Genomic DNA, 24,790 nt, shown 5'->3' with positions numbered 1-24,790 from the left:
TGCCTTAATGAACCACACGACCCATCTATCTCCTGCTATATTAGCCCCTAAAGGGCTCCTAAAGCAGACACCTGGAATTTTAACGTGCTGACTGACAGCCCCAGCTTCCGTCCTTTCTGCAAAAATTCTAGAATGGCCATAAATCGGAATTTCTTCAGAGAAGGCTTCTGCATAGAAGTCTAGAAACTTTCTCCACACTCTGCTATATATTGCAGTCGTAGATTTTTTCCTACTCAGCAGCAGTGTGTTGATAAGTTCATCGGAGAAACCCCTTGATCTTAATAGCTGCCTCTCAAGTTCCACGGCATCAAGTGGAGGCCTTTCATTTGAGGGTGACAGAATGGTCCTTGAGAGAGCAGGTCTGGTTCTGATGGAAGTAACCAGGGGTCGCATACTGACATGTCCCGGAGGCAAGAAAACCAAGGTCTCTTCGGCCAGAACGGTGCTATGAGAATCACCAAGCCCTTTCTTCCCTGATAACTAGCGGGATTAACATCAGAAGTGAAAAGCGTATGCTAGATCTAACCGAAGAGAGTCCATCAAGTCCGGCCGATCTGCTGTGCTTAAGGAGACGAATCTCTGCACCTGTGTTTTCCCTGGTAGCAAATAGATCTATTTGTGGGAGCCCCCATAAATCTACTATCTTCTTGAATATGCGACCACTGAGAGTCCATTCCCCTTGGCGTAGCATGTGGCAACTGAGAAAGTCGGCTTTTGCATTTTCCTCTCTTTTGATGTGAAGAGCCGTCATGGATAATAAGTTGACTTCTAACTAACTCAAAAATCTCCTTTGTTGTAGACATTAGACTTTCTGATCGCGTTCCGTCTTGATGATTTAAATACGCGACCACTGTCATATTGTCTGATAGGATTCTTATGTGAGATCCTTGGAGCTGGGGAAGAAAATAATTCAAAGCATAATTGACTGCCCTTAATTAATTCCTTCCAATTGGAGGAGTGTTCTATTTCAACAGTGTTCCAGTGACCCTGAGCTAGATTATCCACCAAATAGGCACCCCACCCTTCGGAACTAACGTCGGTGGCAATTATCTTGGAAGGGTTTATTGTCCACGGAACACCCCTGGACAGATGTTTTTTATTTAGCCACCAAGACAGGGAATCTAGTACCTCATCAGAAAGGGTCATCATTCCATCTAAACGCCCCTGAAAACGGTGCTGTGCATATAAAGAATCTCATGCTGCAAGGTTCTGGTATGGTACTGAGCCCATTGAACTGCTGGAATACAGGAGGTGAGAGACCTCAGGAGGGACATGGTTTTCCTCAGTGACATGTGAGGGCTGTCCCTTGCTGACCTGACTTTTAGGATTATGGGAGAAGACACCTCTGACTTACAGAGTCCAGGTGTAATCCCAGGAAGGACTGGAGGGTTTCTGGAACCAGTCTGGATTTTATGAAATTGACAATCCATCTGAATGCCTGCAAAGATGAAATGGTGTTAAACAGGCGTTCTTTACATTGGGAGGCAGATTTTCCTAACACTAGAAAATCATCTAGGTAAAGGCCACTTTACATTTAGCGATGCACCAGTGATCCGACCCGGTCAGGATCGCTGGTGCATCGCTAATTGATCGCTAGTGAGCTGTCACACAGGCAGACCTCACAGCGATGCAGCAGCGACGCAGTGCACGATACTCACCTTTCACACACAGCGATCCTGACGTCCTCCCGCCCGCCTCCACGCGTCGCTCGTCGGTGCCAGCAGGAAGCGCCCGACGAGAAATGGAGCCGGACATTCTCGCGCGATCAGCGATGGACAGCGGGTGAGCCGGTCGGAGGTAAGTATCACACATAGCGATATCGCTATAACGTCACAAAATCGGTGACGTTATAGCGATATCTCTATGTGTAAAACCCCCTTAAGGCACAATTAGTGTATCTTGTTGACATAGGTAAGCCATCACCTCCAGCATTACTTTTGTGAACACTCGAGGAGCCATCTGCTTTAGGAACCAGGAATAAAGGGGAATAGAATCCCCTTCCTGATCCCTTGGCACCTCCACCAGAACTTTTTTGGACAAAAGAGTGAAAATTTCTAATTGAAACGCCTCCTGTTGTTCTGGTGCTCTAAGAGATGTCACTATGAATGAATCCTGAGGAATTCGAAAAAACTCCAATTTTAACAAAAATTTTATTAGGTCGAGGATCCTCTGACTTGATGTTATATGTTTCCATTTATGGTGGAAAAATGTTAGCCTACCACCTACTGGGTGGTCTGTACTATCGGTATCTTCTACGTTTTGTTGCAGAAGACCCACTAAACAAAGCACGTCTCTGCTTCGTTTCCTTCGTTTGCCAGCGGTCTTTTTGCAGTTCGTATGGCTTCTTTCTATTAAATGGTCGTCTTCTGAATGCCCTTCTGTAGGAAGGAAGAGACTGATTAGGGAATACCTTCCTTCTCTCTCCTGCTTTGGTGAGTAAATCGTTCAGTATCTTTCCGAACAGGAACTCACCCTGGCACGGGATTGCAGAGTTTCGATTTTCACTGTGCATCTCCTTTCCAGCTCTTTAGCCAAAGAGCTCATCGAGCCGCGTTAACTAAGCCGGCCGACCTAGCCGCTAGGCGCAGGGAGTCTGCTGATGCGTCCGCTAAGAATGCCGCAGCCCCTTTGATCAATGGGATTGTATGATCTATCCAGACAAGCAACGACCTTGCCGTGCATGTTCCGGAGATGGCGGGTTTGAAAGCTTCAGTGTTAGCTTCCCATGACCTTTTGAGCAAAGTTTCAGTTTTTCGTTCAAGAGGATCCAGAAGGACCCCTGCATCTTCCACCGGTAGGACCGACTGTTTTGAAGTGGTTGCAACAGCCGCATCCACTTTTGGAACTTTGGACCATGTGGCAAGATCCTCGTCACTAAAGGGATAACACCTTTTGGAGGATGAGAGGAGAAATCCTCACTGGCTTTGCCTGTCCCACTCCTTCTTAACAAGGTCTTTAATAGTGGAGATTACTGGAAAGGCTCTGCGTTTTTTCTGTGCCAGCCCGGCGAACATTTTATCCTGTGCGGATCTGAACTCCTTCGTGTCCGGGCACCCCATTGTATTTCTAACAGCCTTTACAAGATTATCAAGGCCGTCAATAGGGAAGCATGCACGGCCTTCATCCTCTGATGAACTTGATGAATCTGAGGAACCAGAAGATCGGATTAAGCCTTCTTCAGATCCTGAACTAGAAACCGGTGAAGGGGCTCTGCTCCTCTGCTTTTTTGAATCACTGGACCCCAAAGCTTGAGTTTCCTGTCTAATCATGGCTCTGACATGCGTGGCCGCTACTGCAGCCTCCTCCTGTAAGGTTTGGCCTTATACCTGCATTTGTCAGTGCCTGCCTGTATACCAGCCGTACTTGCCAGTGCCTGCCTTCATTCCAGCTCTCCCCGCCAGCACCTGCTGCTCTGGTGTTCCTGTCATGCCTGCACCAGCTGAACTTTCCCTTCTAGGCCGTTCCAGCTTCCTGCCCCTATAGGGCCAGCTGCTGTGCATCCGAGGTCTGTCCTGGTGTCCAACTGGGGCCAAGCCTAACCCCATCATCGGGGGCTCTAGCGAAGAGTCAGGTGTTCACCTAGTTAGGTCCCTCCTTGGACAAAGGGCACAGTGGTTCCACCACCAGTCCCGTTACAAATTCTGGAGTAAAAAGTTTTGAAATGTCATCAAATTTGAATGCAACATGAGGTACATGCAAATAAGAGACAGAATGTAAACTGACCACAAATACTGGCCCACGCAGAGTGTCATACATAAACATATAAAGTGGGCCTATTAGGAATGCATAGGAGTGCAATTGTTGAAATAAAACGTGGACAACTGTGAAAATAAGCATCAATAATAGGTGTAAATTGACGTGCCCATAAAGCTATAATCACTGAGAGACAAAAGCTATATTCACTGAGAGACACAAAGGCTAAGTAGGCAACAAATCCCTCACTTAACGCTTATCCCCAAAATGGGATGGCCCCAGTAATCCATGGTCAACCCTCTAAGGGTTCCGTTTCACTCAGCGACGCACCAGTGATCCCGACAACGATACGACCTGTAGGGATCGCTGGTGCGTCGCTAAATGGTCGCTAGTAAGCTGCCAAACAGGCAGATATTTTTAGCGACGCAGCAACAATCCAGCGATCAAACACAGCGATGCGCGCTGGCCAGCGGGACGCCGACGATGAAAAAATGGCAAAGGACATTCCTGCACGATCAGAGATATCCAGCAGGGGGGCTGGTCGCTGCTGCGTGTCACATGTAGCGAGATCGCTGCTGCGTCACAAAATCGGTGACGCGCTAGCGATCTCGCTATGTGAGACGGGGCCTTAAGTCACACATGTGTCTGAAGGCAAGGAGGTTTTTTTTTTTTTTGAGAGATACAGGCACCACTATTGATAAAATACTCACCCGGACTGTCACTCAAGAGTAGAAGTCACAGAACTAATGGGTGCTTTTGCATCTCCTAAATATCTGCAGATATGACAGTCATGGGGCTGGTAAATCACTTGCCACATATCCCCCTCCTTGCTGTAAGCCCTGTATGGTGGAAACCACAGAAGAAATCTAATCTTACACAATGCCAAGCACCTCCACCACCCAAAATATAGAGCTTACAGATGGCCTTATATAGGCAGGACCTGTCATGGTGACCGGTTTCCTATGTCGTAATCAATGAAACATGTATAATATGTCCAACTCAACAGTATTTGCAAAACCAAAAGATAAGGCTGGAAAAAATAGCTTTCAGAAGGAACTAAAAAGCGTGCAGCCAATTTAGTAATGGCAGGCTTACTCACCTGAGACGTATGAAGACATATTAGCACAATGACTCACTTTGACATCACAAACATCTGACCTGAAAGGGAGACAACACCCTTTTGTATGGGCGGTCTACTCTCAACCAGAGTTCTCTAGATACCGGACTAGTAAAAGCCTTTCTAGCCTTCAGGGATATTGTTCTCTAAGGTGTGACTTACATTGCGGGACCTTTTAAACACTGCTGCATTTACCACAAAGCAAACAGTACTCAACATTTACATTATAAGGCCTTATCTATGCAGAAGTTGGCCTTGTACTAAATAAGCATCAAGTGTTCAACTAAGGCTGGGTTCACATTTAGTTTTAGCTGTCCGTGAGACGGACTGCATTACACTGCGGCATAACGCGGTGTAGCGCAGTCCGTTAACGCTGCCATTGCCCTCCACTGTCGGGCGCATCGCGACGCATGCCGTAAAGCGGCACGCGTTCGCAATGTGCCGTCATTCAGTGACGGAGCATCTGCGCTAGCGGTATAGCATAACACATATCGCGTTATGCTATAGCTTTAACGCAGCCCATGCGTTGAACGGGCTGTGTTAACGCAATGTGAACCTGGCCTAAGGGCTAGAATGCCCATACACTCAAGAGATCATAGTGTAGGAGCTGGTCTGGAAATGGCTGGAAGCATAAGAGAGCCCATGGCACACTAACAAGCCATTGTGTGTCTGATCAGGTATAATCCATATTGGTCAATCTAATGCCAATGGGCACACTCATCGATGCCGATTAAAGAGGAATAGCAAAATAAAAGTTTGCATTGGCATGTTTTAAGGAAGACTTTATTCCAGGTCAAAAGTGTCAATTTTTAACTCTTGTTATATTGATGCTGTTGCACTGTGTATACCAGAGGTGCACAACCTGCAGCCCGGGGGCCACATGTGGGCCGTGATGCCGTTTTGTGCGGCCCCCAGCCACATGGACAGAAAAATGCTTGACCGACAGGTTAACCACAGGTGCTTCTCACAAAATTAGAATATCGGATTGGTAACCATCTGATTTGTAACATTTCTTGATAATCTGGTAAATTGTAAGCAGGAATTCACCATGAACACATTGACCATGAACATTTATTAGACCAAAAAACAAACGAACATCTAAATTTTAATCATTCGATCGTTATCCCACATCTATGATCAAAAGCCATAAATCATGATAAGAAAAAATCCCCAACCACCTAATCTCAGAAGAATCATAGTCTCCTGCAAACAGAGGATGTACTGGATGTAAAGACCAAGCGTCTCGCTAGAATTAGTACTGTGTCTGGAAGGAAATATCCTGCAATATAACCAAACTCCCCCTGGGTTGTTCGGTCTCTGAAGCTGCTCATAAGACACAAGTCCAGTAGTAAAATAACCATGAGGGGAGCTCTAGGAATTACTGGTCGGCTTGTGAGCATTTGTAGAGACGTGTTCCCACATCTTCCAGGAACATTGAAAACATGAAGTCTAAATGTAAAGGACATTATACTCCAGAAGAAAGAGTCAGACCAAATTCTGCAAGGCACTGACCTGAGAGAAAGACGAGACCTATACATGGTATAGCAATCGAATATTAATTATTAGTAGTAAGAATTAATATCTTATTTACATATTCCACTCCACTTTACGACAATATCAGACATCACAGAATAACACAATTCAACACATACCAAGAGGAGAGAGGGCCCTCTATGAGGAAAGATGGGAGGCACAAAAGGTTAAAAGTGCTTCTAAGAATTGTTGTATAACTAAAACATATCCTACTATGAGGCTTTTTTCACATGCAACATTTTTGCTGCATTTTTTTCTGCAGCCAAAACCTGCTCTTTCAGCAGGAAAAATGGAGCTTTCAAAATGGTTGAGTTGGAATAAAATGGACTGACGGACTCTTAAAATATATAACAAGTCGGGTACAGTAGTACAGCGCAGGATGTGCTGTAAATGTTTTCCTAAGAATTTGGGAAAGTTATGAAATGTCCTATAAATGTCTGTCTGTTCCTGATCTAAGGATCTCTGCTTTTAGTTGAGCTGAATCTGTGCTGCACTATAGTACATGCTCACTAGTGAGGCCGTGCTGTGGAGTTGTAGTGATGAATCTGTGCTGCACTTAATGTACATGCTCTGTAGTGAGGCTGTGCTGAGGAGCTGTAGTGATGAATCTGTGCTGCACTTTATCTACATGCTCTGTAGTGACCAGTGCTGTGGAGTTGTAGTGATGAATCTGTGCTGCACTTTATGTACATGCTCAGTAATGAGGCAGTGCTGTGGAGTTGTAGCAGAGATGAATCTGTGCTGCACTTTATGTACATGCTCAGTAGTGAGGCAGTGCTGTGGGGTTGTAGTGATGAATCTGTGCTGCACTTTATCTACATGCTCTGTAGTGAGGCAGTGCTGTGGAGTTGTAGTGATGAATCTGTGCTGCACTTTATCTACATGCTCTGTAGTGACCAGTGCTGTGGAGTTGTAGCGGAGATGAATCTGTGCTGCACTTTATGCACATGCTCTGTAGTGACCAGTGCTGTGGAGTTGTAGCGGAGATGAATCTGTGCTGCACTTTATGTACATGCTCACTAGTGAGGCCGTGCTGTGGAGCTGTAGTGATGAATCTGTGCTGCACTTTATGTACATGCTCAGTAGTGAGGCAGTGCTGTGGAGCTGTAGTGATGAATCTGTGCTGCACTTTATCTACATGCTCTGTAGTGACCAGTGCTGTGGAGTTGTAGCGGAGATGAATCTGTGCTGCACTTTATGTACATGCTCAGTAGTGAGGCAGTGCTGTGGAGCTGTAGTGATGAATCTGTGCTGCACTTTATGTACATGCTCAGTAGTGAGGCAGTGCTGTGGAGCTGTAGTGATGAATCTGTGCTGCACTTTATCTACATGCTCTGTAGTGACCAGTGCTGTGGAGTTGTAGCGGAGATGAATCTGTGCTGCCCTTTATGTACATGCTCAGTAGTGAGGCAGTGCTGTGGAGCTGTAGCGGAGATGAATCTGTGCTGCACTTTATGTACATGCTCAGTAGTGAGGCCGTGCTGTGGAGCTGTAGTGGAGATGAATCTGTGCTGCACTTTATGTACATGCTCAGTAGTGAGGCAGTGCTGTGGAGATGAATCTGTGCTGCACTTTATGTACATGCTCAGTAGTGAGGCAGTGCTGTGGAGATGAATCTGTGCTGCACTTTATGTACATGCTAAGTAGTGAGGCCGTGCTGTGGAGCTGTAGTGGAGATGAATCTGTGCTGCACTTTATGTACATGCTCAGTAGTGAGGCAGTGCTGTGGAGATGAATCTGTGCTGCACTTTATGTACATGCTCAGTAGTGAGGCAGTGCTGTGGAGCTGTAGTGGGATGAATCTGTGCTGCACTTTATGTACATGCTCAGTAGTGAGGCAGTGCTGTGGAGCTGTAGTGGGATGAATCTGTGCTGCACTTTATGTACATGCTCAGTAGTGAGGCAGTGCTGTGGGGTTGTAGCGGAGATGAATCTGTGCTACACTTTATGTACATGCTCAGTAGTGAGGCCGTGCTGTGGGGTCGTAGTGGAGATGAATCTGTGCTACACTCTATGTACATGCTCACTAGTGAGGCCGTGCTGTGGAGCTGTAGTGATGAATCTGTGCTGCACTTTATGTACATTCTCAGTAGTGAGGCAGTGCTGTGGAGCTGTAGTGATGAATCTGTGCTGCACTTTATGTACATGCTCAGTAGTGAGGCAGTGCTGTGGAGCTGTAGTGATGAATCTGTGCTGCACTTTATCTACATGCTCTGTAGTGACCAGTGCTGTGGAGTTGTAGCGGAGATGAATCTGTGCTGCACTTTATGTACATGCTCAGTAGTGAGGCAGTGCTGTGGAGCTGTAGTGATGAATCTGTGCTGCACTTTATGTACATGCTAAGTAGTGAGGCCGTGCTGTGGAGCTGTAGTGGAGATGAATCTGTGCTGCACTTTATGTACATGCTCAGTAGTGAGGCAGTGCTGTGGAGATGAATCTGTGCTGCACTTTATGTACATGCTCAGTAGTGAGGCAGTGCTGTGGAGCTGTAGCGGAGATGAATCTGTGCTGCACTTTATGTACATGCTCAGTAGTGAGGCAGTGCTGTGGAGCTGTAGTGGAGATGAATCTGTGCTGCACTTTATGTACATGCTCAGTAGTGAGGCAGTGCTGTGGAGCTGTAGTGGAGATGAATCTGTGCTGCACTTTATGTACATGCTCAGTAGTGAGGCAGTGCTGTGGGGCTGTAGTGGAGATGAATCTGTGCTGCACTTTATGTACATGCTCAGTAGTGAGGCAGTGCTGTGGGGCTGTAGTGGAGATGAATCTGTGCTGCACTTTATGTACATGCTAAGTAGTGAGGCCGTGCTGTGGAGCTGTAGTGGGATGAATCTGTGCTGCACTTTATGTACATGCTCAGTAGTGAGGCAGTGCTGTGGGGTTGTAGCGGAGATGAATCTGTGCTACACTTTATGTACATGCTCAGTAGTGAGGCCGTGCTGTGGGGTCGTAGTGGAGATGAATCTGTGCTACACTTTATGCACATGCTCACTAGTGAGGCCGTGCTGTGGAGCTGTAGTGGAGATGAATCTGTGCTGCACTTTATGTACATGCTCAGTAGTGAGGCAGTGCTGTGGAGATGAATCTGTGCTGCACTTTATGTACATGCTCAGTAGTGAGGCAGTGCTGTGGAGATGAATCAGTGCTGCACTTTATGTACATGCTAAGTAGTGAGGCCGTGCTGTGGAGCTGTAGTGGAGATGAATCTGTGCTGCACTTTATGTACATGCTCAGTAGTGAGGCAGTGCTGTGGAAATGAATCTGTGCTGCACTTTATGTACATGCTCAGTAGTGAGGCAGTGCTGTGGAGCTGTAGTGGGATGAATCTGTGCTGCACTTTATGTACATGCTCAGTAGTGAGGCAGTGCTGTGGGGTTGTAGCGGAGATGAATCTGTGCTACACTTTATGTACATGCTCAGTAGTGAGGCCGTGCTGTGGGGTCGTAGTGGACATGAATCTGTGCTACACTTTATGCACATGCTCACTAGTGAGGCCGTGCTGTGGAGCTGTAGTGATGAATCTGTGCTGCACTTTATGTCCATGCTCAGAAGTAAGGCCGTGCTGTGGAGTTGTAGTGGAGATGAATCTGTGCTGCACTTTATGTACATGCTCAGTAGTGAGGCAGTGCTGTGGGGTTGTAGCGGAGATGAATCTGTGCTACACTTTATGTACATGCTCAGTAGTGAGGCCGTGCTGTGGGGTCGTAGTGGAGATGAATCTGTGCTACACTTTATGCACATGCTCACTAGTGAGGCCGTGCTGTGGAGCTGTAGTGATGAATCTGTGCTGCACTTTATGTACATGCTCAGTAGTAAGGCCGTGCTGTGGAGTTGTAGTGGAGATGAATCTGTGCTGCACTTTATGTACATGCTCAGTAGTGAGGCAGGGCTGTGGAGCTGTAGTGGAGATGAATCTGTGCTGTACTTTATTTACATGCTCAGTAGTGAGGAAGTGCTGTGGAGCTGTAATGGAGATGAATCTGTGCTGCACTTTATGTACATGCTCAGTAGTGAGACAGTGCTGTGGGGTTGTAGCGGAGATGAATCTGTGCTGCACTTTATGTACATGCTCAGTAGTAAGGCCGTGCTGTGGAGTTGTAGTGGAGATGAATCTGTGCTGCACTTTATGTACATGCTCAGTAGTGAGGCAGTGCTGTGGAGCTGTAGCGGAGATGAATCTGTGCTGCACTTTTATGTACATGCTCAGTAGTGAGGCAGTGCTGTGGGGTTGTAGCGGAGATGAATCTGTGCTGCACTTTATGTACATGCTCAGTAGTGAGGCAGTGCTGTGGGGCTGTAGTGGAGATGAATCTGTGCTGCACTTTATGTACATGCTCAGTAGTGAGGCAGTGCTGTGGAGCTGTAGCGGAGATGAATCTGTGCTGCACTTTATGTACATGCTCAGTAGTGAGGCCGTGCTGTGGAGCTGGAGTCAGGAAAATTGAGGAGTCGGAGGTATGGCTCACCGACTCCACAGCGCTGGCTGCAAAATTTCAGAGAAAAACTTACTTACTAAAAACCGCGTGGGGACCACGATGCACGGGACACTAGCTGGACAGGCGGGTATCTGGAGACTTCTCCTATACGTTCCCCTGTAGTGACGGTTCTCTTTCTGCATGTGTGGTGACCCATCTTTCTGACTATTCGCATGTGTGGCTCGACCCCTGGCAGCTATTTCTAGTATATTTTTCTTTGAAACGCTGCAGCATTTCAGAGTCAAACATACCAGGCTGAGATCATAAAGCCAGTGTGGATCAGACACAGAAGGACTCCCACCAAACTTTTTATTACCTAAAGCTGTGTAAATCTATATATCGTGTAGCACAAGTGCAGTAATATACTCACTGATTTCAGTCTTCCCCAGTTCACAGCGCTGCTTCGGTCATCCATCACATGATGTCTATTCCAACTTGCCATATCACGTTGGGGTCTATGTGTGAGCTAGAAGTCACTTTTACAATATAAACCTATTGAGCTGATGTTCCATAGACATATTATAAAAGCAACTTGTGGCTCACACATGGACGCCAATGTGATCCATTGAGCTGGACTAGCCGCCATGACCCAGTGTGATCCATTGAGCTGGAATAACCACCATGACCCAGTATGATCCATTGAGCTGGAACAGTCGCCATGACCCAGTGTGATCCATTGAGCTGGAATAGCCACCATGACCCAGTGTGATCCATTGAGCTGGAATAGCCACCATGACCCAGTGTGATCCATTGAGCTGGAATAGCCACCATGACCCAGTGTGATCCATTGAGCTGGAATAACCACCATGACCCAGTATGATCCATTGAGCTGGAACAGTCGCCATGACCCAGTGTGATCCATTGAGCTGGAAAAGTCCCCATGACCCAGTGCAATCCATTGAGCTGGAAGAGTTGCCATGACCCAGTGTGATCCACGGAGCTGGAAAAGTCGCCATGACACTTAAGAGGACTGGAGATCAAATCCAGCGATAGGAGAGTATGGTATTACTGCATCTACACTACACAACTTACTGTATATATTTAAAACAGGTTTAGGAAAAAAAACAAGTGGTGCTGTTGGGAGTGCTTCTTTAAGTTACATCGTTGCCTCTTTTAAAAGATGGCTCTCTTTCAAGAATGGTCTTATATATAGTACTAATGTGGCAGGCACGCGCTTGATGGAAGAAGTGTCAGATTTCAGATAAAAGCTTTATTGTTTTCTAAACTCATTGGAGTTTTCCCAAAGGCATTACCAGGAAGCTTGTGGAAAGCGTGTACACTCCCTGGCACCGCAGCAGCTTTGTAGCACACTGCTGTCACTCACCACTTCTTAGGCTGAGACAATGGCTTGTACTTGCTGAATTTCACACGCCATTCCAACACATCTTTGCAGCGCTGGCACACGCCATCATGTTGTTTGCAGTTTATCTTCTAAAACACAAAAAATATACAGGTCAATACACATAAGGAAAAATAATACATCTAGCTATCAAAATATAGGACTTTCAGCTGCAAATCAAACACACTCAGGTCTAGTGCTGGCACAGGTATGGTTTACTGATCCGGATAAGCAAATATTGGCCATACCACTACATAATACAAGTGAAATACCAACGATAAGCCTCATGTATCTATATTTAGTTCAGAAACACCTTCATGGGATAGGAACTGGTAGGTTACTCACACCTAATAACTTACCAACAAACAACGAATAGGGTGAACACTGAGAATGCACTTAAAGGGAACCAGTCAGCAGGATTGTGCACAGTAACCTACAGGCAGAGTCAGGTCGGCGCCATTATACTGATTACAATGATCCCTGGGATGATGATATCCCTCTTGTGGTTGTTGTTTAATCTTTATTTTCAGATAAAGTTAATGATAAGCCTGTGCTTGGGCCGGCCTGTGGGGGGTCTTCATGTGGTGCTCTGATTAGGTATTCATGATGCAGACTGCTGACAGGTCACTGATCCCTCACTGACCTGACCCTTAGTTACATAATGAATGCCTGTACATACTGAAGAAAAATAAATCCTTCTGCAGGCAGGTGCCGCGTGTCACCTGCGCTGCAGCATAATCGCATGTTTAGTGTCCTAGTAATAACTACTCTTGATGTTACTGAGCAAGTACCAAAAAAAAATAAATCCATTTGAAAATGGCACTTGCGCAGTAGCAGCTATTGGTGTGTATAGAGGTGATACAATAGCTGCTATTGTGCAGGTGTCGCCATCTTGCTGGAGAAGAAAAAAAATTTTCTCCTCCAAGATGCCGCTGCCCGCGTAGTAACAGCTCTTGGAGATCGTGCATAGTCATGCATATAACAGTGCGGCAAACACAGCTTCTGATCGGCGGTAAAATCATCACCGCCGGTCAGACAGCCGCAGTTCCCACGCTGTCAAAACACAAAGTGGGAATGTATAAAGTTTACTCTCCGGTCACTGGTGTCAGCAGATGGGACTACTGATCCCATCATCAGACTTCTGCTACCTCTAATAACAGCGAGAGTAGGCGCTGCTGGAGTATTCATCAGTCGGTGCTCTCGATGTAAATCATTAAAAAAAAAAAACCGGTGTGGGTTCCCCCTGTATTTATTAACACCAAGAAAAAAATCATAGAAGAACAAAAAGGGAGGGAAACTACCCATACTGCCGTGGAGGGCACCGATTTACTAGTAAGTGTAATTCTATTTACTCCCATCCCCTCCACAACAGCACCAGAGAAGCAAAGATTAATGCTAGGGAGGGACGACTGCCTGACTTTCCTTCCAAAGGCTAAATCTCTATGTGACATCAAATATATCCCATAAAGCTTTGAGAAAGTATGGACTGAGGACCAGGGGGCGGCTCTGCAGATCTGCTCCATGGAGGCACTAGGCCTCTCGGCCCAGGAGACAGACGGCTCTGGTGGACTGAGCTGTCAGCGACTCTGGAGCAGATAGAGTCTGGCTCTTATGTGATTCACAGATTGTTAAGGTATTTTTCCAAGATCATCGTCCCTTTATTGGGTCCACAGTATTGTCCAAGAAAATTTTCTCCAGGCCTCTGGTATGGAGTGGAAGCGGGGGCTAATGAGCAGAGGCCCGCGGAGAGCCCTGTAGGCTGGAGTGGGGCACGGAGCAGAGCCCCGCGGGGGGGGAGGAGTGGGGCACGGAGCAGAGCCCCGCGGGGGGGGAGGAGTGGGGCACGGAGCAGAGCCCCGCGGGGGGGGGAGGAGGAGTGGGGCACGGAGCAGAGCCCCGCGGGGGGGAGGCGTGGGGCACGGAGAAGAGCCCCGCGGGGGGGAGGCGTGGGGCACGGAGAAGAGCCCCGCGGGGGGGAGGCGTGGGGCACGGAGAAGAGCCCCGCGGGGGGGAGGCGTGGGGCACGGAGAAGAGCCCCGCGGGGGGGAGGCGTGGGGCACGGAGAAGAGCCCCGCGGGGGGGAGGCGTGGGGCACGGAGAAGAGCCCCGCGGGGGGGAGGCGTGGGGCACGGAGAAGAGCCCCGCGGGGGGGAGGCGTGGGGCACGGAGAAGAGCCCCGCGGGGGGAGGCGTGGGGTACGGAGCAGAGCCCCGCGGGGGGAGGCGTGGGGTACGGAGCAGAGCCCCGCGGGGGGAGGCGTGGGGTACGGAGCAGAGCCCCGCGGGGGGAGGCGTGGGGCACGGAGAAGATCCCCGCGGGGGGAGGCGTGGGGTACGGAGCAGAGCCCCGCGGGGGGAGGCGTGGGGTACGGAGCAGAGCCCCGCGGGGGGAGGCGTGGGGTACGGAGCAGAGCCCCGCGGGGGGAGGCGTGGGGTACGGAGCAGAGCCCGCGGGGGGAGGCGTGGGGTACGGAGCAGAGCTCCGGTGGGTAGCCTTGGTCATGCACTGTGGTGCGCCTCCCACCTTGGTCTTGGAGCTGCTATCATACTTGTCGTTCTTGAAAACCGTCACGTTCCGGTGTTTCTGCGGCCGGGAGCGCTGCACATTTCCCCTCTGAGAACTCATGCTGAAGGACTGTCCCACTCAGGATGCCGTAGTCACGGTTCCCATGGAACACTCCGTTACTGGCTGGTCACTCACTTGTGAGCGCTATACTATTGGACTAGACGCCTGTCCGTCATGTGACGATGAGCCCGCCTCCTCAGCATGGAGCCTGTTTCAGCAAACTATCACAGTCAGGGCGCTTTATGATTGGGTGACACGACAGAACACTAATAATCTCATTGGTTGGATTCATCCTGTGACGTAGCCACGTTTCTCACGGTCTTATTGGCCAAGACAGGCGCTAGTGCCCCGCCCACCAATAATAGCAGAGGTATCAGCAGCGCTTGGGGACTCCTCCCCGCACTCCCCCCGGGTCACACAGTGCTGTGTCTTTGCTGTTATCAGTGCGGAGTCCCGTGTGCTTCGTTGCGGCAGCGCCTGTGCGGGAAATAGCGGGGCTGCTGCTGTCCTCGCTCCGGAGGGGAACACGTCTCACTGCAGCTGGCACCTTGCGGGCGGCACAGCACACCGAGCCTTGTTGACCTGCGGCGCCGGCGGGACGGACAGAAGCTCGTATGTCAGCGGCAGAGCTCCAGCATTCGGGGTATGACGCATAGCGGCGAGCTACAAGGAAGACAGCAGTGACGTCATTTAAGGTTGTGACGTCACACAGACCCCGTGAGCGGAGTACAGGCCTCAGCCGTGATCGCACCAGCGCCGCTGTCTCCGCACTCAGCAGGTCAGTATTGTGCTGCCCCTAGTGGTGATGTCCGGCGATGATGCCTGCTGAGAGCCCCCGTCATACGCCGCGGGGCCCCCGATCTGGTGATGGCGCTTGCATGCCACCTGGAAGCTGGCTCCGAACTTTATCACCAGTCATCCCAGATTATAGGTGGCGCTACTGCTCCCTGTTATCAGCCAAGTCCCGTAGATCATGGTCTCCCATCAGGTGACTATTGGCAGCCAACATATACCGCAGCGCCTTCCAGTGCTGGTGCTATAGAATCTAATGACCACAGCGGGTCCCTCTGGAGCAAGACCGGTAATAAGATATTGGGTAGTTGCCATGTATGTTGGGGCATGCAATCTGCAGGCATGCCCTGTGTATCTGCCATGTATATGGCGGCCCAGGATCTGCAGGCATGCCCTGTGTATCTGCCGTGTATATGACGGCCCAGGATCTGCAGGCATGCCCTATGTATCTGCCATGTATATGGCGGCCCAGGATCTGCAGGCATGCCCTGTGTATCTGCCGTGTATATGACGGCCCAGGATCTGCAGGCATGCCCTATGTATCTGCCATGTATATGGCGGCCCAGGATCTGCAGGCATGCCCTATGTATCTGCCATGTATATGGTGGCCCGGGATCTGCAGGCATGCCCTATGTATCTGCCATGTATACAGCGGCCCGGGATCTGCAGCCATGCCCTGTGTATCTGCCATGTATACAGCGGCCTGGGATCTGCAGGCATGCCCTTTGTATCTGCCATGTATATGGTTGCCTGGGATCTGCAGGCATGCCCTTTGTATCTGCCATGTATATGGTTGCCCGGGATCTGCAGGCATGCCCTGTGTATCTGCCATGTATACAGCGGCCCGGGATCTGCAGGCATGCCCTGTGTATCTGCCGTGTATATGGCGGCCCGGGATCTGCAGGCATGCCCTGTGTATCTGTCGTGTATATGGCAGCCTGGGATCTGTAGGCATGCCCTATGTATCTGCCATGTATATGGCGGCCCAGGATCTGCAAGCATGCCCTATGTATCTGCCATGTATACGGTGGCCCGGGATCTGCAGGCATGCCCTGTGTATCTGCCATGTATACAGCGGCCTGGGATCTGCAGCCATGCCCTGTGTATCTGCCATGTATACAGCGGCCCGGGATCTGCAGCCATGCCCTATGTATCTGCCATGTATACAGCGGCCTGGGATCTGCAGCCATGCCCTGTGTATCTGACATGTATACAGCGGCCTGGGATCTGCAGCCATGCCCTGTGTATCTGACATGTATACAGCGGCCTGGGATCTGCAGCCATGCCCTGTGTATCTGCCATGTATGCCCTGTATCTCCTGGTATAAGGCAGGCTTTTCTGCAGTGCCAGACACAATGGCTGGTATTGTGACCCTGGGCAGCGGAGACAGTGTTTGTTCCCCTGGCTCAGCCTGTGCCTTGATCCTAGTATCCCCAGATGGCTCCTTTGTATTCTCCCCTCCCCCGCTCCTAGTCCTGGGAATGATCAGCAGAGAGGGTCTCACCAGAGTGCTCTTTGTCATGTAAAGTGTGTGCATACAGCATGGTTCCTGTAGGATCTGTGCCTCAGTAGGGGAATTTCACCGGGCACTGCAGAAATTGGGTTACCCCCGTGTGACCAATGGCACCTCGCCAGTGAAGCTCTGCGTTTCTTTGAGGTTCCTTCAGGTCACGCCAACGTCTATTCTACAGGGCGATTACAAGTCACTGCCAGCCTCTAATTGTGCAGCGCTCTTAACCCTTCGCACCACACATAGGGATTTCCCCATTCCAGCACAGATTACGTAAAACAATGCATGGATTAGCTGGGATTAAAGTCCCTTGTTTTCTTCCCAGCATGTCCCTCAGCTCTGAAGTATGTCGCCCCCCTCCCCCCCTGGAGCCTCTGGTATTAGTATCCATGGATTGGGATGAGGGGGCGGACTGGGTGGGCACAGGCTGATCCACCCTCATGTCTGGAGCACATCTTGTAGGACATGCTCTACAGTTAAAGGCCAGGGTCTGGAATTCCTGAGGTCACATGACTGTAGGCAGCTGCCATGTGACGCTGCTGACATAGGCTGAGGATTGTGGCGTGCTTGGGAATGTCACTAATGGCTTCCTAGAATGTCTGCTGTACGGATGTGTAAGAACTATTGTATGCCTGTTATCCATGCCGTAGTGGGATGCCGCACACCATAGAGAAGGGCATTTCTAATGATTCCCCTTTAGTTGTGGCCCAGTGGCTGACACAGCCCGGTAGTAGTGCAGAGATGGGGCCAGGAGACCCTGTATTGGCACGTCACCGGGAGCATCCTCCGTGTGGCAGTGCCAGAGCTCACCCAATTGTCCTGCAAATACTATGTGCAGTTTTCTAACCAGTAACCCTCTATCTGATGTTAGAGCTCTCCATGAATAGAGGAATAAATGGATCTCCTAGTTAGTACATCACAATGGTCTTATGCCTATATCATGTAATATCGAGCTACCTCCAGGTCACAGGACAGGCCAGGGAGCATGTGCAGTAGGGAGCTCCTCTGTGATGACCTGGAGATGCCTATACCATGTAATATTGTGCTACCTCCAGGTCACAGGACAGGCCACTCAGCATGTGCAGTAGGGAGCTCCGCTGCGGTGACCTGGAGATGCCAATACCATGTAATATCGAGCTACCTCCAGGTCACAGGACAGGCCAGTGAGCATGTGCAGTAGGGAGCTCCGCTGTAATGACCTGGAGATGCCTATACTATGTAATATTGTGCTACCTCCAGGTCACAGGACAGGCCAGTGAGCATGTGCAGTAGGGAGCTCCGCTGTAATGACCTGGAGATGCCTATACTATGTAATATTGTGCTACCTCCATGTCACAGGACAGGCCAGGGAGAATGTGCAGTAGGGAGCTCTGCTGTAATGACATGGAGATGCCTATACCATGTAATATTGTGCTACCTCCAGGTCACAGGACAGGCCAGTGAGCATGTGCAGTAGGGAGCTCCGCTGTAATGACCTGGAGATGCCTATACTATGTAATATTGTGCTACCTCCATGTCACAGGACAGGCCAGGGAGAATGTGCAGTAGGGAGCTCTGCTGTAATGACATGGAGATGCCTATACCATGTAATATTGTGCTACCTCCAGGTTACAGGACAGGCCAGGGAGCATATGCTGTAGGGAGCTCCGCTGTGATGACCTGGAGATGCCTATACCATGTAATATTGTGCTTCCTCCAGGTCACAGGACAGGCCAGTGAGCATGTGCAGTAGGGAGCTCCGCTGTAATGACCTGGAGGTGCCTATACCATGTAATATTGTGCTACCTCCATGTCACAGGACAGGCCAGGGAGAATGTGCAGTAGGGAGCTCCGCTGTAATGACCTGGAGATGCCTATACTATGTAATATTGTGCTACCTCCATGTCACAGGACAGGCCAGGGAGAATGTGCAGTAGGGAGCTCTGCTGTAATGACATGGAGATGCCTATACCATGTAATATTGTGCTACCTCCAGGTTACAGGACAGGCCAGGGAGCATATGCTGTAGGGAGCTCCGCTGTGATGACCTGGAGATGCCTATACCATGTAATATTGTGCTACCTCCAGGTCACAGGACAGGCCAGGGAGCATGTGCAGTAGGGAGCTCCTCTGTGATGACCTGGAGATGCCTATACCATGTAATATTGTGCTACCTCCAGGTCACAGGACAGGCCACTCAGCATGTGCAGTAGGGAGCTCCGCTGCGGTGACCTGGAGATGCCAATACCATGTAATATCGAGCTACCTCCAGGTCACAGGACAGGCCAGTGAGCATGTGCAGTAGGGAGCTCCGCTGTAATGACCTGGAGATGCCTATACTATGTAATATTGTGCTACCTCCAGGTCACAGGACAGGCCAGGGAGAATGTGCAGTAGGGAGCTCTGCTGTAATGACATGGAGATGCCTATACCATGTAATATTGTGCTACCTCCAGGTTACAGGACAGGCCAGGGAGCATGTGCTGTAGGGAGCTCCGCTGTGATGACCTGGAGATGCCTATACCATGTAATATCGAGCTACCTCCAGGTCACAGGACAGGCCACTCAGCATGTGCAGTAGGGAGCTCCGCTGCGGTGACCTGGAGATGCCAATACCATGTAATATCGAGCTACCTCCAGGTCACAGGACAGGCCAGTGAGCATGTGCAGTAGGGAGCTCCTCTGTGATGACCTGGAGATGCCTATACTATGTAATATTGTGCTACCTCCAGGTCACAGGACAGGCCAGGGAGCATGTGCAGTAGGGAGCTCCGCTGTAATGACCTGGAGATGCCTATACCATGTAATATCGAGCTACCTCCAGGTCACAGGACAGGCCACTCAGCATGTGCAGTAGGGAGCTCCGCTGCGGTGACCTGGAGATGCCAATACCATGTAATATCGAGCTACCTCCAGGTCACAGGACAGGCCAGTGAGCATGTGCAGTAGGGAGCTCCTCTGTGATGACCTGGAGATGCCTATACTATGTAATATTGTGCTACCTCCAGGTCACAGGACAGGCCAGGGAGCATGTGCAGTAGGGAGCTCCGCTGTAATGACCTGGAGATGCCAATACCATGTAATATCGAGCTACCTCCAGGTCACAGGACAGGCCAGTGAGCATGTGCAGTAGGGAGCTCCTCTGTGATGACCTGGAGATGCCTATACTATGTAATATTGTGCTACCTCCAGGTCACAGGACAGGCCAGGGAGAATGTGCAGTAGGGAGCTCTGCTGTAATGACATGGAGATGCCTATACCATGTAATATTGTGCTACCTCCAGGTTACAGGACAGGCCAGGGAGCATGTGCTGTAGGGAGCTCTGCTGTGATGACCTGGAGATGCCTATACCATGTAATATTGTGCTACCTCCATGTCACAGGACAGGCCAGGGAGCATGTGCAGTAGGGAGCTCCTCTGTGATGACCTGGAGATGCCTATACCATGTAATATTGTGCTACCTCGAGGTCACAGGACAGGCCACTCAGCATGTGCAGTAGGGAGCTCCGCTGCGGTGACCTGGAGATGCCAATACCATGTAATATCGAGCTACCTCCAGGTCACAGGACAGGCCAGTGAGCATGTGCAGTAGGGAGCTCCGCTGTGATGACCTGGAGATGCCAATACCATGTAATATTGTGCTACCTCCAGGTCACAGGACAGGCCAGTGAGCATGTGCAGTAGGGAGCTCCTCTGTGATGACCTGGAGATGCCTATACCATGTAATATTGTGCTACCTCGAGGTCACAGGACAGGCCACTCAGCATGTGCAGTAGGGAGCTCCGCTGCGGTGACCTGGAGATGCCAATACCATGTAATATCGAGCTACCTCCAGGTCACAGGACAGGCCAGTGAGCATGTGCAGTAGGGAGCTCCGCTGTGATGACCTGGAGATGCCAATACCATGTAATATTGTGCTACCTCCAGGTCACAGGACAGGCCAGTGAGCATGTGCAGTAGGGAGCTCCTCTGTGATGACCTGGAGATGCCTATACCATGTAATATTGTGCTACCTCGAGGTCACAGGACAGGCCACTCAGCATGTGCAGTAGGGAGCTCCGCTGCGGTGACCTGGAGATGCCAATACCATGTAATATCGAGCTACCTCCAGGTCACAGGACAGGCCAGTGAGCATGTGCAGTAGGGAGCTCCGCTGTGATGACCTGGAGATGCCAATACCATGTAATATTGTGCTACCTCCAGGTCACAGGACAGGCCAGTGAGCATGTGCAGTAGGGAGCTCCTCTGTGATGACCTGGAGATGCCTATACTATGTAATATTGTGCTACCTCCAGGTCACAGGACAGGCCAGGGAGAATGTGCAGTAGGGAGCTCTGCTGTAATGACATGGAGATGCCTATACCATGTAATATTGTGCTACCTCCAGGTTACAGGACAGGCCAGGGAGCATGTGCTGTAGGGAGCTCCGCTGTGATGACCTGGAGATGCCTATACCATGTAATATTGTGCTACCTCCAGGTCACAGGACAGGCCAGTGAGCATGTGCAGTAGGGAGCTCCTCTGTGATGACCTGGAGATGCCTATACTATGTAATATTGTGCTACCTCCAGGTCACAGGACAGGCCAGGGAGAATGTGCAGTAGGGAGCTCTGCTGTAATGACATGGAGATGCCTATACCATGTAATATTGTGCTACCTCCAGGTTACAGGACAGGCCAGGGAGCATGTGCTGTTGGGAGCTCCTCTGTGATGACCTGGAGATGCCTATACTATGTAATATTGTGCTACCTCCAGGTCACAGGACGGGCCAGGGAGAATGTGCAGTAGGGAGCTCTGCTGTAATGACATGGAGATGCCTATACCATGTAATATTGTGCTACCTCCAGGTCACAGGACAGGCCAGTGAGCATGTGCAGTAGGGAGCTCTGCTGTGGTGACCTGGAGATGCCTATACCATGTAATATTGTGCTACCTCCATGTCACAGGACAGGCCAGGGAGCATGTGCTGTAGGGAGCTCCGCTGTGATGACCTGGAGATGCCTATACCATGTAATATTGTGCTACCTCCAGGTCACAGGACAGGCCAGTGAGCATGTGCAGTAGGGAGCTATGCTGTGGTGACCTGGAGATGCCTATACCATGTAATATTGTGCTACCTCCATGTCACAGGACAGGCCAGTGAGCATGTGCAGTAGGGAGCTATGCTGTAATGACCTGGAGGTGCCTATACCATGTAATATTGTGCTACCTCCAGGTCACAGGACAGGCCAGTGAGCATGTGCAGTAGGGAGCTCCGCTGTAATGACCTGGAGGTGCCTATACCATGTAATATTGTGCTACCTCCAGGTCACAGGACAGGCCAGGGAGCATGTGCAGTATGGAGCTCCGCTGTAATGACCTGGAGGTGCCTATACCATGTAATATTGTGCTACCTCCAGGTCACAGGACAGGCCAGGGAGCATGTGCAGTAGGGAGCTCTGCTGTAATGACCTGGAGATGCCTATACCATGTAATATCGAGCTACCTCCAGGTCACAGGACAGGCCAGGGAGCATGTGCAGTATGGAGCTATGCTGCGGTGACCTGGAGATGCCTATACCATGTAATATTGTGCTACCTCCAGGTCACAGGACAGGCCAGTGAGCATGTGCAGTAGGGAGCTCCGCTGTGATGACCTGGAGATGCCTATACCATGTAATATTGTGCTACCTCCAGGTCACAGGACAGGCCAGTGAGCATGTGCAGTATGGAGCTCCGCTGTAATGACCTGGAGGTGCCTATACCATGTAATATTGTGCTACCTCCAGGTCACAGGACAGTCCAGTGAGCATGTGCAGTAGGGAGCTATGCTGTGGTGACCTGGAGATGCCTATACCATGTAATATTGTGCTACCTCCAGGTCACAGGACAGGCCAGGGAGCATGTGCAGTAGGGAGCTCTGCTGTAATGACCTGGAGATGCCTATACCATGTAATATTGTGCTACCTCCAGGTCACAGGACAGGCCAGGGAGCATGTGCAGTATGGAGCTATGCTGCGGTGACCTGGAGATGCCTATACCATGTAATATTGTGCTGCCTCCAGGTCACAGGACAGGCCAGTGAGCATGTGCAGTAGGGAGCTATGCTGTGGTGACCTGGAGATGCCTATACCATGTAATATTGTGCTACCTCCAGGTCACAGGACAGGCCAGTGAGCATGTGCAGTAGGGATCTCCTCTGTGATGACCTGGAGATGCCTATACCATGTAATATTGTGCTACCTCCAGGTCACAGGACAGGCCAGTGAGCATGTGCAGTAGGGAGCTCCTCTGTGATGACCTGGAGATGCCTATACTATGTAATATTGTGCTACCTCCAGGTCACAGGACAGGCCAGGGAGCATGTGCAGTAGGGAGCTCCTCTGTGATGACCTGGAGATGCCTTTACCATGTAATATTGTGCTACCTCCAGGTCACAGGACAGGCCAGGGAGCATGTGCAGTAGGGAGCTCTGCTGTAATGACCTGGAGATGCCTATACCATGTAATATCGAGCTACCTCCAGGTCACAGGACAGGCCAGGGAGCATGTGCAGTAGGGAGCTCTGCTGTAATGACCTGGAGATGCCTATACCATGTAATATCGAGCTACCTCCAGGTCACAGTAGCTGAGCTCCCTACTGCACATGCTCACTGGCACGTCCTAATTTTGGATGGATGGACTTAACAAGACTGCACCCGTTTTTTGGGGCTTTTATTTGACATTCGCATTAGTTTTCTATTCCCAGAGAACTTCCTTAATCGAAAAAGGCCATTGCCATGGCAGATGTGTAGTGCAGCCTTTATTCCTTCAGTGTGATCAGGCCAGAACTATTGCCGTTACCTACTTATTAGTCATTTCAGTGATGTACAGTAAATGACCCTGAGTAATGGCACACTTTCTTGTGATGCTCAGATTTCCCCTCAGGAAAACAGGTGCAGCCTTTACTCCATTCAGCGGAGCCTGTACCTGAGTCAGTGCGCTGCAGTGTGTTGACTGGGGATGATTCAGTTACTTTCTCCCAGTTCTTTCTCTGACGGTGTTTACTTGCGGAGCTTCTAGGCCATATCCCCTCAGGACCGCACTAATCCCTTTATTTTCTGATGACCGTACACCAGATGGTTGTCCGCTTGCTTCGCTGACTAGTATTTCTCCTCGCTCCTTCCAGCAGTATATTGGGAACACATGATCAGGCCTACTGCAGAACCACATGCCTGCTCCTTCTCTCCTCCCGATGTGTACTATTGGGTGCCCATACACACTCATCAGCTGACTTGTAAGCGTCCTCCCTCCCCATACATCAGTGGGAAAAGATGTTAGACTGCAGTGCTAACTGTATCTGTGGCCATTTATGTAGTAGGAGTAGTGTATAGGAAGATATAGAAGTACCTTGAAGACCTTCCCATCACTGTGAAATGTGATGTGAACCAATGCAGCAGTATACCATTCGTAAGGGGTTGTCCACTTTCAGAAACTTTTCCAGAGTCTTTTCCACACTCATTTTGTGTGGGTTTTTTTTTTTTACATAAACTCTGCTTTCCTCTCCCTTCCCGGGTCCAGTACTTAGTTTCTGCCACTGCTGACCAGACCTGCTGAGTTCATGGATTCATTGGAGTTCAAGCTGCAGCATTGTCTGCATTACATCAGCAATGCTAACACGAGACACAGGGAAACTCTGCGCCTGGACCCAGGGAGGCTGGGTAAGGCATTATTCACACATGCGTGTTGTGACCTTTATCTATGCTTTTGTTCACCTCTCCATGTTTTTCATGGACCTGTTGTCCATGCAGAACTCTTCATGTAATTTTT

At 49.9% G+C, this 24,790-nt stretch overlaps 2 protein-coding genes across 3 annotated transcripts in view; one reads left to right on the top strand and one right to left on the bottom strand.

The window, feature by feature from the left end:
- The window catches only part of CUNH9orf85 (chromosome unknown C9orf85 homolog), a 41,582-nt gene extending 26,654 nt beyond the window's left edge, over positions 1 to 14,928 (bottom strand). The window contains exons 1-2 of one of the 2 annotated variants that reach the window (XR_012220017.1): positions 14,681 to 14,928; positions 12,143 to 12,249 (exon numbers count right to left, since the gene is read on the bottom strand). Coding sequence is in view for 1 of the 2 variants with exons in the window: in XM_073543733.1 (XP_073399834.1) it covers positions 12,143 to 12,249; positions 14,681 to 14,782 (209 nt within the window). In the remaining variant the exon portion in view is untranslated. The remainder of the gene's footprint in view (positions 1 to 12,142; positions 12,250 to 14,680) is intronic. The other variant, XM_073543733.1, reaches the window with a different exon arrangement.
- Positions 14,929 to 15,083: 155 nt separating this feature from the next.
- ABHD17B (abhydrolase domain containing 17B, depalmitoylase) overlaps positions 15,084 to 24,790 on the top strand; it is a 50,412-nt gene continuing 40,705 nt past the window's right edge. Inside the window, exon 1 of the mRNA XM_073543732.1 lies at positions 15,084 to 15,500. The gene's annotated coding sequence lies outside the window, so the exon portion shown is untranslated. The remainder of the gene's footprint in view (positions 15,501 to 24,790) is intronic.

Source organism: Dendrobates tinctorius, unplaced genomic scaffold, assembly GCF_039654945.1.
Source record: "Dendrobates tinctorius isolate UK_male_01 unplaced genomic scaffold, ASM3965494v1 ptg000134l, whole genome shotgun sequence".
Classification (NCBI taxonomy): domain Eukaryota; kingdom Metazoa; phylum Chordata; class Amphibia; order Anura; family Dendrobatidae; genus Dendrobates; species Dendrobates tinctorius.
Note: the sequence above shows the minus strand (reverse complement) of the source record. Positions and strands in the feature narration are given on the sequence as shown.